The 15419-nt window shown below is 35.4% G+C and overlaps 1 protein-coding gene across 4 annotated transcripts; it reads right to left on the bottom strand.

Moving 5' to 3' along the window:
• Window positions 1–6678: 6678 nt before the first annotated feature.
• LOC133291472 (ethylene-insensitive protein 2.2-like) lies at window positions 6679–14703 on the bottom strand. 4 transcript variants are annotated; one of them, XM_061489726.1, is made up of 8 exons: window positions 14537–14703; window positions 13245–14016; window positions 12547–12633; window positions 12300–12410; window positions 12011–12226; window positions 10414–10599; window positions 7662–10319; window positions 6679–7305 (listed from the first exon to the last, which is right to left on the bottom strand). In XM_061489726.1, the coding sequence occupies exons 2-8, from the start codon at window positions 13509–13511 to the stop codon at window positions 6928–6930; spliced, it is 3903 nt and encodes a 1300-aa protein (XP_061345710.1). In that variant the 5' UTR covers window positions 13512–14016; window positions 14537–14703; the 3' UTR covers window positions 6679–6927. The 4 variants fall into 4 exon arrangements, with proteins under 4 accessions (XP_061345710.1, XP_061345711.1, XP_061345713.1 ...); XM_061489727.1 differs by lacking the exon at window positions 14537–14703 and having other exon boundaries at window positions 6681–7305; window positions 12547–12625; window positions 13245–13268; XM_061489729.1 differs by lacking the exons at window positions 12547–12633; window positions 13245–14016; window positions 14537–14703 and having other exon boundaries at window positions 6682–7305; window positions 12011–12186.
• Between the last annotated feature and the right edge of the window lie 716 nt (window positions 14704–15419).

Below are 15419 nucleotides of genomic sequence, written 5' to 3'. Positions count from 1 at the left end.
ATAGTTTCTGGTGGCATAAGTTGATTAATTTATGGTGTGTTCGATGCAGGTTTAATCAACACTTGTGGAACTCCAACACAAAACTCTGATAAAATCCTCAAATGGGTAATGGGAGTCATCTTCTTGTTTTTATTTTGCTCTCTCTCACAATAAGATGCGAGTCATCATGCGGTTGGTTTTCATCATCTAAAGAGACACCTTCTAGTGATAGATCTTATGCCAATGAGGGTACTTTTAGAGGTTCTAGTGCTGAATTCTCCATTGAGGGCTTCAACAACCAAATGGGGATAAAGTTAGTAGAGAATGCAAAAAAGAAAATGGTTGGCTCAAACACATGTTGGCAACTCGCTTATCAACATCTTTTTGCTGGGTGTTCTGAGACATTGGCTGCTGATGACAAAAGGTCTAGACTAGCTTGTCATCTAAGTGATTGCTTTCAGAGGAATTTTGGAAGGCTTTCCTTTCCCCATTGTGACCCCAAATCTTCAATGGCTACATGTCTTAGAACCTTAGATGACCTTGCCCATAAGGTTTACCTTGAATTATACCTTGAAACCAATTTCATTTGTTATCAGTTATAGTAAGTGCAATTTCCTTTCTCAAACCATATTTGATCCACTGTACTGGTGTACTCGGGTATCCTCATCCCTATCCAGGTAAATAATTGCATACCCAAGTATCCCCTTACTTACCCGAGTAAATATTCAACACGTGTAAATCAGATTTATTTCGCGAAATATACCCGGGTAGGGAGGTACCCGGGTATCTTAATGGTCAACGGTCAAACATGGACAAATTGGTGTTATGATTGTTGAAAAGGTTAAATTTTTGCAATAATTTATAAACAAGGTCAATTTGATAATTAATTATTAATTAAGGGATGCAGTGGTCAAAAACCCCATAATACAGTATTATATGTTATAATATTAAATATTCATATGTAACACATGTAATATCACAACTTTTTAGACATTGTCGGGGGACGTAAAGAGAAAAAAATAACTTTAACATTAAAACTATGTATTCCCGGGACCATGGTTGTTAAGATCGCGTTCAAAATCGTAACAACGTGCGATCTTACGATTTTTTTCAATCAAATGAGTTGGATCGCAACTGGGATTGTTTTCTTCTCAGATCGTTTCGAATCGACGTTCAAACACGTAAGATCGGTGGAATCGGACGATTCCACCATTTCAGCGATTAAAAAAAAAAGACCGAAGACGAAGCCCGAATGCGCAACTGGATCAATGGCTGGGCTCCATGGGAAGAAATCCTCTCGACAGAGGTAGATTTCGTGCACAAGAGTCTCAACGAAGGTGAAGAGGTTCCTTTGCTTACTCCGGAAGCCATTGAAGCTTTCAATATGCTAAACCATAAGTACCAGAAGAAGAAGATGTAGGAGATGAGATTGACCGAGGATGATTACTACCTCAAGTAGTTTGAGATCAAGGGCGAGATTCCTGAACCTTGGTGGTGTGGCTGATTCCGCGGCGGGTTTGGCCACCGCGGAGGTGGGAGGTGGATCAAAAGGTGACACTTTCATCTCTTCTTCTCTTGCATGTGCGCTTCTGGCAGTGGTGAACGGTGATGATAAAAAGACAAATTGGTAATCACGCCTCACACGTGTGAGTTGCAGCCTAATTTGTACTTTATTTGCAAGTTAGAACCTCATACACACCTAATACCATTTTACTATTATATCCTAATTTATAATTAATGTGCAAGTTGTCATGCGATGGACAAGTTTGTCCATCTCATGGAATAAAGAATGACAGTGTACGCAACATATAATTAAAAAGAAATTGATTTAAGTTTAACTACATAATAATAGTATATTAAAAGTAATAAAATTGTATAAATGGAAGAATATTATTATTATTTTTGCTTAACCAGTAAAACAAGAAATTATCAATTAAGGATTATGTGATAAATTATTTTTTGGTTTAAAGAAAAAAAAGTTTAATAATTTTTTGGTTTAAATAAAAAATCTTAATATAATGTCATTATATGATAAATATTTAATCATTTATGTAATTTTAATATTGTATATGCACAGTAACGATCTTACGATCCGTGTCGATATTACGATTTACGATTTTTTTACTCCCTTCCGATCTTAAGTAAGATCTCGATCTTAACAATATTGCCCGGGACTACATAGTTATAATTTTAAAGAGAGAAAAAAAAGAAAAACCTTAACATTAGAACTATATATTCCCGAAAATACATAATTATAAATTTTGTATTGCACCAAACCTTGTATACAGTCATTATACATCCGAAAAACCCATATATATATATAAGGAAAACATTCCTTGACATCGGTGTTGTAACATCCCGAGCGCTGACGAGGGCGGGGAGTGATCGCCGCTGCAAAGAGGCACGTACAAGGAGCGGCTTCTAACAGGCTTCTAGCGGGGGATATATGCATGAATGAATCGAATCAACACCCGAAAAAGAGGAATTCTAAAGACTGTGCAAGAATGAGACTACACAGCTTGGGATAACTTATAAGAATTAATTGGTACTACCTATACTAATAAGATGCATCTGCTTTTCGGTAGCCCGGAACGGAAGAACTCCATAGTTAAACGTGCTTGACTTGGAACAATTATGTGATGGGTGACCTCCTAGGAAGTTTTCTCGGGAAGTGTGCGAGTGAGGAAAAAACACACTGAAAAGTCTCGTGTTAATATGTGGGGATAGTCGTTAATTCTTGAAGCGGTCGGGCGTTACAGGTGTCAAACTAAAAAGTTTGATATTAAATCTTAACCATCAATTTTCGCCAATCTAGCAATTATATTTTATTCGATCACACTTATTAATTGATTATTATTTCACAATAAATTATAACCGTCATATTAACGAAAATCAACGATTAAAATACATGATATTTTAGTAATTTAACTTTCCTTTTGTATTATTTAATTTTATTAGAATACCCTGAATTTTTCCCATACCCCAAAATAATATCGTTTCGGAGTTGCAAAAAATAATTGTATCTCATAGGAGAATCATTAATAATTTTATCTACACATAACTTGAAGAGATTAGATTGAACCTTAGTCACAACTCACAAGGGAAGGCCCATGATGAGATATATGGGGTCATGTTGACCTTTGATGGTGCTTGTTTCGAACCCAAAAATATTGCTCACAACTAATAATTATATAAATTTTGAAAGGGAGTGACCGTCGGAGTCCTCCATAAACCCTCACTTACTCCTAAATTAGCTCAAATTCAGTAAGAGTTGCAAGAAAAAAATCATAAAATTATTATAACTTAATCAGTAATTTCAAATTCGAATTCTGATTGTGCAGTTATGTTAAAAATTTAGTAGAAAATTTTTTTTGCCCTTGTTGTCCTATCCGGCTCGACAAAAAATTTAATTGATAAATCAATAAAGAAATTAAAAAAATAGAGCTCACATTTTTTGATACGTGACAAAATCATAATCTAAATGTTTAAAAAAAACTGATTATAATCAAATCATAAAAATTGCGCAAGATTTAAAGTGATACGTGGGTACATAACTACGCTAAAATAAATAAATAGTGGACTTGATTGGTTAGCGCATTTTACAATCCACTTTAGCAGCAGCTGCAATAAAATTATCATCGGACTAAGTTAAACTTAATATTGCAAATAAAAGAGACGCCCATTGAGATCAGAATCAAATTGGAAAAAAAAAAAAAAAAGATGAATAAATAACTTGTGAATCTAATCCAGCCATAATGGTCGCTTTGGTTTAGGAGTGGCACGCCTTTCAGATTCTTATTATATTATTCATAGGCACCTTTGACCCATCCACAAGTTCACGATGACTGACTGATGAAGGTGTTCATAAGCACCTACCACAACAGATCCAATTTTTTTCAAAGCATCAATCACCTAACATACCCATTAAGGGGGAAATAAATTTCAATGCTTTAACATTTTATTCAATATTAGGTCATGAATAGAAATATTCCATCGTATTAGTTTTCTTACCAACTATATTGATTATTATAATTACACAGCATATTTTCAAACTCTAAAGTGCACAGGAGTTCGTTGCAACAAATGGGATAAAATTTCTAGGGTGTGTGGTTATTTGGGTTGGACATTCGGTGGAGGAACAGGTGGTCCATATTGCTGTGGGTATGCACTTGATTGTTGTCGAGCCTTGGACCTACCGAACAGGTAACATGCCAAAGCCAATATCAATATGAACAATATTAATGGCAACGATATCACCACCACGAAACCCATTCCTTTATTTACACCTACGCCATCGCATATTCATTCCTCAGAATCAGAACTCAAAACTCACAACAAATCAGATATAGATTACATACATATTCATAATACCATATAATATTGATATTTCTAAAAAAAAAATTCAAACTAAAAAAATTAATGAAGAGAAACAAGATTGTTTGACTGGCTCCGAATAAGTTAAGAATTTAAGAATTAAGGAATTGAAATATGATTATGGTTTATTGGCGATTAACACATATTGTTTGAGTTGAACGAATCCAATTACAAAACAGAGATAAATTGGTAAATTGAAATCTTGATGAATTGGAAGAAGGGAAATTGAATTAAGAGATAGTTAATTGCGTACCTGTTAGTGATTATAATAGTGAAGGAAGCACCGTCTGCAACACAAAATCTGGAGAGGGAATTGAGAAGATGCGATCTGATTACGCGATCATAGCTCTCGGAAATACATATGATATGAGCTGGCAACCCCGTTTCTAAGTGAAACGTATTACACGTGTCGCCACCTTGATTGGACACTCGGAAACGCGTAAACCCAATCTCCCTCCCTGTTTTAAAACGTTTGATGTTATTTTTGTTTTAAAAAAAGACTCAATCGACCAGAAGTATTGAAAATTAAATATAGGTGAGGTGGGATTTCAATACAGCATTATGTCTTTTTCTAAGAGGTGTGCCTGCCGGGCCTTTGAAAATATATTCAGTACTGTCGTGTTCCTGAACTCACCAGTAGAGTTGGAGGAAAACAACTTACCAGAATAATACACACGCAGAGCTTGTAACTGAATCATCGTGTATGATGATCAAAGTGAGACATATTTAAATTAAGCTATAATCATTATCGCATAATTTGTCCCTTCCCTCGAGTGTCATCAGTAACAAAGCTTGAGCCATTTGGCAACATTCACGCTTGCCAACATTAAACAACAAAAACCACCATCGTCGTATCATCCACTAACATCGTTGAAAAGTTTTACTCTTAAAACCATATTTACTTATTAATAAAAGGAAAATTATATTCTTATGTTACATAAGATTAATCTCTCATGTTACACTCACATAAAAAGATGTGCTTCACTTTTTTTTTCTTTTTTTAAAAATTAGTGAACCCCACATAATTTATCTCACAACATAAAATAATTTCTCTCCTATAATATGAGAGAAGTAAAACCCTTAATAAAAAACATTCTTTGAAAGGTAATATATTTCTAATATTGGATGAGACAATTTTATTTCATACTACACATAAAAAGTGAATGATAGCCATTAAAGAGAAAAAAGAGAGAAAAGTATGTGCATAAAATAATTTTATCTCTTACAACATGAATATCATATTTCCCTTCTTTGAATTACTTTATGTAGATAGTGAATTTTATCACTTAAACCATTTAATTACATAGTATTATCATAACTATTACACATACCAAATTTAGAAATAGTTAGGTTGTGCCAATTTTAAATAAAATATAAAAAAGGTTTTGGACTTGGACAAAACTTTAATCTATGTCCAGAAAACTTTCAATCCAACAAAATTTAGTGATATATATATATATATGGGCTTTACATTTCTGCAGCTATTGTACGTGCAACAATCAAATAGTTGTCATATATATTTGTGAAAGTATTAAATGCGGAAAATCATAACTACACAAAAGATGAAAGCATTAAATGTGGGAAATCATAACCATACACTTGTCATAGCTATATGTAAAGCGGCTGCAGAAATGATTTTACTATATATATATATATATATATATATATATATATATATATATGGGGTAAACATTTCTATAGCAACTTTAGATAAGCTTATCTACAGCTGTCATTTTTAACTATATTCTCCCGTGAGAATATAATTAAAAATGGCAGCTGTAAATAAGCTTATTTAAAGTTGCTGTAGAAATACTTTTTCCTATATATATATATATATATATATATATATATATATATATATATATGAAGGATCCATTTATAAATTACAATATATACTTCAAATTCTCGAGTTTCGGAAGTACATAGTATAATCTAGTGTACTTTCGAAAGTACATAGACTAGTTTGTAAAAATTTGTAAGCAAAAAATTTGAAAATATAATCATCTCTCTATATATATATATATGAGGCAAGATTATCTTACACCAATGTAAGAATAATAAATCTTGTATCAAATCTTAGCCATTAATTTCTGTTATTTAATAATTGTAATTTTTTTAGAATTAATAATTATTTAATTAATATAATCCAATAAATCATAACCATCAAATACACGAAAATCAATGGTTAAAATTTGATATAAGACTTATTATTCTTTTAGCTGTGCAATTTAATTTATATATATATATATATATATATATATATAATATATAATGAAAAATTTTGCGTCAAAATTTTCGTTTCCATGCCTTCCATATCCACTAGCTGGATAAGTAACAAATAAGTGGAACTAATTTTCGATCTAAACATTTTTCAACTTTGATTTTGCCGCAATTGCATATAGTAATTCTTGCCCTATGTGTATGTAACATACAAGGATAAATTCTACTGAAAAGATTTTGATACACGGAGTGACGGAGACACAGCACTCATTGACCTAGATAGAGCATGAGCTGCTTCACAATATGTAAATTGTAAAACAGCCCAAGCAACACTGATTTTGTTAATGCAAAATGCTACAAGTTGTATGGTGCTGACGTGGGGATCTTGCGTGAACCAGTCACTTCCTGGGTGCCAACGGGCTTGTTGGATAACCTACGCTTGTACCGTTTGAGAACAGAGGCTAAATTTTCCTTCCCCCTTGGGAAAGCAACATCACCTGCTGCAGTTCCTGTGCGTCCTTTCCTGCTAGAGATCGCAATCTCCACATCCTTGATCAGGTCAAGCAACGTTGATGCAGTTGTGCATTTTCCCCGGGCTGGTTTTGCAGTTGGGGGTAGCATCCCATTTGAAAGATGGGGGCTTGACTTTTGCTGATGAGTCATGGGAACTTCAAGGCAAAAGCATGCGGCCAAGGGACTACGAGGCTTAAAAAAGGCTGGATCAATGATGCCCTGCTCATAAAGCAAAACAAAAAATAATAAAAATAATAAAAATAAAAAAGGTCAGTGAACTGTATTGGACAAAACTATGTACAAGAGAAGATAAGACAGAAATGACAATGCTGTATCTGGTAGATAGTTAGAAGAGCATGCAACGAACAGCCATATTATATTGTCTGCTAATGGGCAGGTTCTACATTAATGTGTGATGAATGTATAAACACGTTGGAGCAATTTATCCAAGTGATGAATGCATAAAAAAATATATGTTTTCTTTTTTTGAGACATAAATGTAAATGAAGAGAACAGCTGAAATATAGACATCTGATTACTTAAGAAAAGATAGCAAACTCTTAAAGATAATTTACCTGTAGGCGATTGAGCACATAGGTGTATTTCCCCCAAAGCTCTGGCCGGCTTTCCATAAGTGAGAGATCAAGAATACGGTGGATACACCACACCCCGAAGCTTATTATTAAGTCTGATCTCCATATACATCCCTCCCCACAGTTAGGAACCGAGGACACCAAATAACTAGGGGAATTTGTGTCATTATTCTTCATTGGAGAATTAGATTTCCTATCAGAAGAAAAATAATGAGATTCACCCATATGAACGACCTGATTCATCTCCCTAGTTTCAATTTCATAAACAAATTTCTCCCTTGCAGCTACACGATCAATCAGATCCTCATCAGTTCCATCATTTTGTCTAAACAACCAATCAGAGCCCTCCAATTTTAAGAGCTTCACAATGCAAAGTCTAACAGACTGAAGAAGTTTCCGCTCTATATCCTGAAATGTATTAGTTTCTTGAACAATTGTATTAGGCCTACTTACAACACCTTCCCGTGTAACATTATGAATTTTATCAGCTACACCAAACTGCTCAAAAGGCTGTCTAGACCAGAGGGATCCAGTATCAAAACCAGAACTCGACTGTGAAGAGAGTCCGCCTCTGTAAACTTCTGATGGAGAGAGTTCATCAAAGGCCAAATGAGCTCCTGTTCTTGATCCAGAATTTGAACATAATGATGGTTCATAACCTGTCCTACTAGCAAAATATCTATATCCAGCAGAACCTTCCCATGGAGCATTCTTATCAGACACATAACCAGCCCTGTGGGGGATTGAGTATCCTGAAATGTCAGGCAAGCTGTGGTACTTCTTAGTATTAACTGAACTGACTGTATTATCTGCAGGTCCAGAAGAACAAAAATCATAATAGGACCTCCCAGATTGCAATTGGGGATTTCTAGAGACAGCTGTGTTTTGGAACCCTGGGGGCTGGCTTAAACCTGAACCATTATGCAACTTTTTCCCCAAAGCAAATGCGAGTGAATCCCTGTAATTGGTATTACTTATGGAAGGGGATTTCAGTGATGATAATTCCATTGGACGATTTAAGTTATCGGAATTTCTGTCTTTACCAACCCGGCTAATATAGGATGCAGTCTGATAACCATGTACGGTAGCTGGCTGATAATCCAAAGCCTCAGATGAATGCAGACTGCGCACACTGGAACAGCGCCTCTCACCAGAATCAAGGAGGTTGCGGCTGGAGTTCTGTACATATGCATCTAAAAACTGGATGGGATTTGCCCGCATTGAGGAAGAACTCCTTTGAAGACCATATGAAGACTCTGGATTACTTTGCATCCGGGGCTGCCTGGAAGAGTCATATGGACCAGAATTCATTAAAGAGTCCACTTTCTGCAAGGAACTGGTGGGTCTTGAATCTACTCCCAGTCCCAGTAAAACATCAATTTTCTTAGCCTTTGCTTCTGGGATTGCTTGCCCATGGAAATCATAAAGTTGCCCCCAGAATTCATCAAGAACAACAGCTAGCTGACGCCTTGCCGCACGCCCTAAGCCTGCTATTCTCGAAAGACTTCCAATGCCACCTTCATCGCTTTTACCACTAAGACTCCTGAATGACGCAGGGCCATCTGATGTTGAAGGTGGGGTACTTGCCAAGACCACTCTAGATGATTCTTCAGTTTCCCACGAGTCTCCTTCATCATCGTCCCTTTCAGTATTTGAATCTCCTTCAACTTCTACAGTCTTCTCAACTGGGGCACTTGTTCCAATTTTTATAGTTTTGGCATCTCCCAATCTAGAATCAGAAATCTCATTAACTACAGTTGATACAACCTCTGACTCTGATGTGGAAGCTGATTCATTAGCATGAGATTTAGGGGAACTAGGAAAGGAGGTAATAGAATGACTCTCCCTAACATCAGTCACATGGGAATCATCAGGTTCCATTATAGTTTCAGGTAGATCAGGATTAAAACTTGCAAGTGATACATCTGAGTACTCCAAGATCATTGGTCGAGCTGGCGTTGGATCCTTCACCTGAACAGACGCATCTTCATGACACCTTGTTTCATTTAAATATGATTCCTCACCAACAACTGGCGGATTTGGAACAGTCCCTGGCATATCCCAGTTCCACGCCTGAGCATCTAGTTGGACACTGGCAGATCTTAAAGGTGTGGTAGCCAACCAAAGCATCAAACATAATGATGCAAAAGCAGCAGTAAGAAGAACTAAATATGAGACCGACACACCATTCCCCACATTCCATCTCAAATCACCCACCCAATCACTATTCCCAAATATCATTTCTACCACAAAGAAAATGTTCAAGCCAAGCATCCCAATAAATATGATCAATGCCAAAAGTTCCACAAACTGGGAGATCTTGTGTACACCCATTATTGACCTAGATGTAGCGACTCGAAAAAGGGGGATCACAGAAGATGGAAGTTGCAGAGCTACCAAAACCTGGGTGAATATGAGTAGCTGATACATCCCTTCAGCTCCTAAACTCCAGACACAATAAAGGGCAGGCAGAACAGCAATCACTCTAATTGTAGCATAATGAAGCCAACCTGGAATATCCAATTTTAAGAAACCACGCACTACTACTTCTCCCCCTAAATTCCAAGTTAATGCTGTGGTTTGATTTGCAAGAAACAAAATAAGCAGAAAACCAAGCAGAGCTAATGGGCTACGCAACACCTACAACAAGAAGCTTATTTTTAGAATGTGTATAACAGACATGATGCAGTAAGTCAATATTCTGACATAAATCAATTATGGAAGAAAAGGAGACCTGTACCATTGGTGATAATGCATCTGAAAAAGTAAGCAAAATTGGACCCGTACTATAGAACTCATTTACTGAGGCAGTCATCAGCATATTGTTTACCAAATAAAGACCACTGAAGACACAAAAGATGGCCAAAAAATGGTTATGACACATCGCATCCTTAGAAATGCTTGTTGGTCCCCGATGCCACTGCAAAAAGAAAATGAAATTTCAGATTGACAAAACTCAAAACTGCAACCAATATGACATAGAACATGATGAGCAATCTTTTTTCTCCTAGGAGCACAGACGAAGAAAAGCGTGTATGAGAAGTAAACGGATCAGACACCTAAACTCATAAATAACATTAAGAAGCTCTACTTTGATCAGGAGATTAGCATATTGCTTCCAACTTATAAGAAACCTGCTGGAGAACAACAACTAAATATTGTATGCATAAACAACATATATTAAGGACTTTCGCCTTGAGAATTTGTAACACACCTTTTTCTTCCCATTTTAAGGGTACCATTACCATGTAATAAGTTCATTTTATACCTTTCTCATCTACAACGTTACTAATGAACATCCTTATACTAAGATAATTGATAAATATGGATTAAAATGTTATATAAAAATATCTACTGAAAACCCGCTGTAAATGTACAGGCTCTTATAAAAGTAACATAGGTTGAATGAAGCATTTGTTAACATAACCATATTATCATAGAGGAACTATCAGTTAATGTGCCATCTGATAGAATTGGGCCTGCCTGTCTAGAATTAGAGAATGGGTACACAATCCAAAACAATCATTAGCCTATTAGTAAGTGTTACATTTCCCCCCAACAACAATATCTAGTATTAAAGAATGCTAATTTTATGTTTTGTATGAAATCCCATTTTAAAACAATTACTGCTTCATGCCAGTCAATGAGCCAACTTCCAAGCACATAACATCAAATTACTATTCAAAGAACTAGTATAATTGCCCTTATTTTCCTTCATAACGGCACTTGCAAGAATAACTTCAAACTGCAGGATCTTAGGACAAAATATGCAATTAGTGAAACCATACATGAGATGAGACAACCAAAAGGACACCACAATTTAGTTGTGTAGCTTTTGAGGCAAGAGAACTCAAAGCAAGTTTTGGTTTGGACAGTTCAAATTAGCAAATGTTCAAAAATTGACTATATAATATTCATGACTTCATTATATAAAGCAATGACGTGATAACATTACAGTAGTGAGATGAAGTAAAAAAAAAAAACAGGTTTTTAACGCAGGCATACAAAATCAAGTCAGAATAATGAATGATTAAAAAGTTTAGTTTTCTAGAAAAAAGAGGATATCAATGGCCAGGACTGCACAAAGTCCTTGACTCCTTGTCCAAATAAGATTTAATAAAGATAATAAACCTCCAGTGGCAAGGCAACTGTGCATGCAAGTTTACCACCATATTGCAAGAGGCAGACATTTCATATACTAGCAAGCAAAACATGAGGTGCAAATATATACACACAAGCACATAAAAGATATTTTCTTGGCAGCATGCCATGGATACAGACATTTCACAACATAAGCAAAGAAGAAAATTGAGAATGAGAGGAAATAATACCTGTACAATAGAGGAATGAAGGTAAAAGTTGTGAGGCACAAGAGTTGCTCCTAGAAGACTCATTAGCACAAATGCACTCTCCCCACTCAACTTCGTTAGCATTCCATTCATGGAAAACGGAATTTCCGGTTGATTGATGAGTAGTACTCCAAGTATAAAAGAAAGTAATACAAAACCTGCCACAAAATGGCCTAGGATTTTTGCCTTCTCAATGTCCTAGATAAAGGCAATATGATAAGTAAAGCGTTGATCAACAGATGTTGATGAATTAGCGAAAAATGATACTTACAAGGAGAACAGCAAGAAGTACATGAAAAATGGCACCAGTAGCAGTTAAAAAGACACAAGTGAACAAGTCCCATCCAAAAATAAGATTTAATCCTTGTGCCATGCCCAAGATCTTGCAAAACAGGTAAAACCATGGCTTCATGTCAAAACAAGTTTGGTAATGAATATAACAGATGAACATGCATAAATTAAATTCATTGCCGAAGAGCCGGTCATATTTTTAAGGTTAATCACGTGTAAAGTATTACCATGTTAAGGTCTAGCATAATCACTGAAAGTTCTGCTTGAATGCCAAGGAGTATGCATGTCCATGTATCATACTCATCACTGCAAATCTATGGAGAAAGTGAGTGAAGTTAGTCTATAAGCAAAACACACTAATTAAGTATAAGCAAGAAGTTTTATCTGAGTTTGCTCATGTAAGCAGCATGTGTGAGCCTGTATCTGCATTTGAGGCAGAAATACAAGAAAAACGGAAACCAACTACAAACTAAGTAATCAATTCAACAAACAGATTAAAGAGAACATCATTCAACTAGCTCACAACCGCCACAATTGGACTATTGTCAACAGGGTAAGAAAAATACTATGCATCTCCAGGTTTATTTTTTACAGAAAGTGGAAGCTAAAAGAAAAAGTAGAGGAAACACAAAAAAAAGTAACTTTTTCTGGGTTCATTTCTTCTTGATAAGTAACTTCTTCTCAACAGCCTTCCATCTTTTACTTTCCCAATGTTCAACTACTTGTTTGACTGGGGTAAACGGCAAGGTGCCATACAAAAAAACACAAAACAAAACTAATAAACTGTTCGAAAATCAAATAGAACTTCTTTTTGGGAGACGGGGGTTGGGGTGGATAAAAAGCAGTTCAGAGTGCAGAATATTTCCAAATATAACAATTGACAGTAGTATAATTGTATAAATCCCTAAAGTAGAAAACAAAATACCTGAGCAAGATCTCTTCCTGTGACAACACCAATCCTTGCAGATATGCACTGGCAGAAGATAGCAGCAAAATTGAAAATGAGCGTGAAGGCCATCAGATCAAACCCAAACCGGGCACCACCTTCAACAGTTGCTACCCACTTTCCAGGGTCAACATATCCTATTGATATCAAAAGCATAGGTACAACAGCAGTAAGTGACCGCTGAAGAAAGCCAGGCAGGCGGTTAGTACTCAATATCTCTGCTTCCATTTTACTCTTCAACACCATACCACCAACAATAAGGCTACCCGGAAAATATGATACTCATACAAGCACTTTGAAGTAGCTAAAACTCTCAATGACCCATAGACAATTTTATTACTGCAACTCAACTATTTTCCTATCAAAAGATTACATCTATTACATGTTAATCGTAGATAAATTAGCAGCTTCAAATATAAACTATAATTAGCCAGCTGATAAAAGGACTTGAAACTTGTAAGAAATTTAACAAATAGCATATCCGTGTATGCCAGCAGCCAGTCTAGAACAACCAACCATCAACTATGATCATCGGATATAAATCCGATGTTCTCAATCGCGTCAACCTGAATACCATCACAGAATCTTTCTATAAAACCCCTACAAAAGATTCCATTCACCTCCTCAACATGACTGAAAATCAATCCAATTTATGCCAAACTTCACAAAGAGCTATGGCGTTTTTCAATTGTAATCCAACGAAGTTATTCCCTGACAAATACACTCACTTCCTCCTCGGACTTCTACAATCCTGCATCAAATTGATCAATATAGCAACATTAGTACCATAACCAAAACAGAACAAGAAAAGAGATTCATACTTTCATCATTGAAGAACTCATTGCTAACGCGATCAGATTACACTTAAAGCTAAAAAACGGAAATAAAAGACGAACATCAATGCGTTTTGAGTTTGACCCAAGCAAGTGGTTACAAAAAGGGCGCAACTAAATCTATACGAAAATTCTACCCCGTCCCTTAAAAAAAAAAAAGCATATAATATACCACCTTTAACAATCCTGAAAATAAAAGCAACAAATTTAACAGCTTCCGATAAAGAAAAAAAAATCAGCTAAAACAAAAATTAAATGAAAACAAAGGAACCCTAATCCTACAGTGTAAAAGCTCAAGTGACAGAAAACAGAGGAAATGAAAATTTCGGTTGGCATGGATCTGATGGAGGCGAAGAAAAAAGGAACATTCGCACGAATTTCAAGGACGATGATGATAAGGGTTTCATCTCGGTACAGTTAGGGTTCCGAAATCTTTACCTTCTCTGTTTCTCTTTTCTTCATCTGCCACTCCCTCTATCTGTTCTATTCACTCCAGCGAAGTAGATCTCACATACTCCAAATAACCAACCCCACATGACCATACATAGAGATAAATTTAATAACAATTATTATTTTTATTATTAATACAATATATTATTTATTTCTATATATGAGGAGTGAGAAAGAGGTAGGGACGATTTTCTGGACAGCAAAGAGAAAAAAGTTGAAAAGAAAATAATGGATGAAGGGAGAGAGAGAGAGAGAGAGTCTTCAAAAGCCAAAAAGGAGGCTAGAAAGCTCTAAAAAAAGACAGTTACCGTTTTCGATACTTTTTCTTTTTTAAAAAAAAATGAAAAAATAAGATGTATATATTTTCTCGTCATTGTTCCCCCCCTCTAGTGTGGGTCTCTCAATTGGTCATCTTCTTTTTGCTGAGATTGACGACAATTTAAGATATTGTCCAAGGAAAGCATAGAGATAGTATACGCATTTGTGTTAAGCAAATTTATTAATGTACCATAAGTAATAAATGACAATCTATTTATGATTATATTTATTACCTGAAAAACTACGTTATTAAGAATTGTTATTTCTCTATCTGTACTTTAATGAAATCCTAACTTAACCAATTAAAACAATCTAAATCTGATACGTTCTTTTTGTTGGGGTGTGTTTGTAAATACATTTTTGTAAGTTTGTGGCGTAAATGTATTTATACATTGTTGACTTAAACAGAGCATATGTAAATACTTTCACAGTTACAAATGATAGTAAAGTCAAAATGGTAGTTATGGTTTATGGTGCCAGGCCAATCAAACTAGTCAATTTCAATATCTTTATGTGTAATAAGGTTATGTAAAAAAAGTAAATAATAAACATA

The sequence above is a fragment of the Gastrolobium bilobum genome, unplaced genomic scaffold (assembly GCF_033153095.1).
Source record: "Gastrolobium bilobum isolate Gb01-03AN ecotype WA unplaced genomic scaffold, APGP_CSIRO_Gbil_v1 utg3161, whole genome shotgun sequence".
NCBI lineage: Eukaryota > Viridiplantae > Streptophyta > Magnoliopsida > Fabales > Fabaceae > Gastrolobium > Gastrolobium bilobum.
Note: the sequence above shows the minus strand (reverse complement) of the source record. Positions and strands in the feature narration are given on the sequence as shown.

Bases quoted from the DNA above. Each gene is read 5' to 3' on its own strand.
- LOC133291472 (XM_061489726.1), bottom strand. From the start codon at position 13,511: ATGGTGTTGAAGAGTAAAATGGAAGCAGAGATATTGAGTACTAACCGC. The intron at 12,227-12,299 runs GTAAGTATCATT...GCCTTTATCTAG, and splicing joins TACTTCTTGCTGTTCTCCTT to GACATTGAGAAGGCAAAAAT. The intron at 7,306-7,661 runs GTAAATTATCTT...CTTTATGAGCAG, and splicing joins ATGTGCTCAATCGCCTACAG to GGCATCATTGATCCAGCCTT.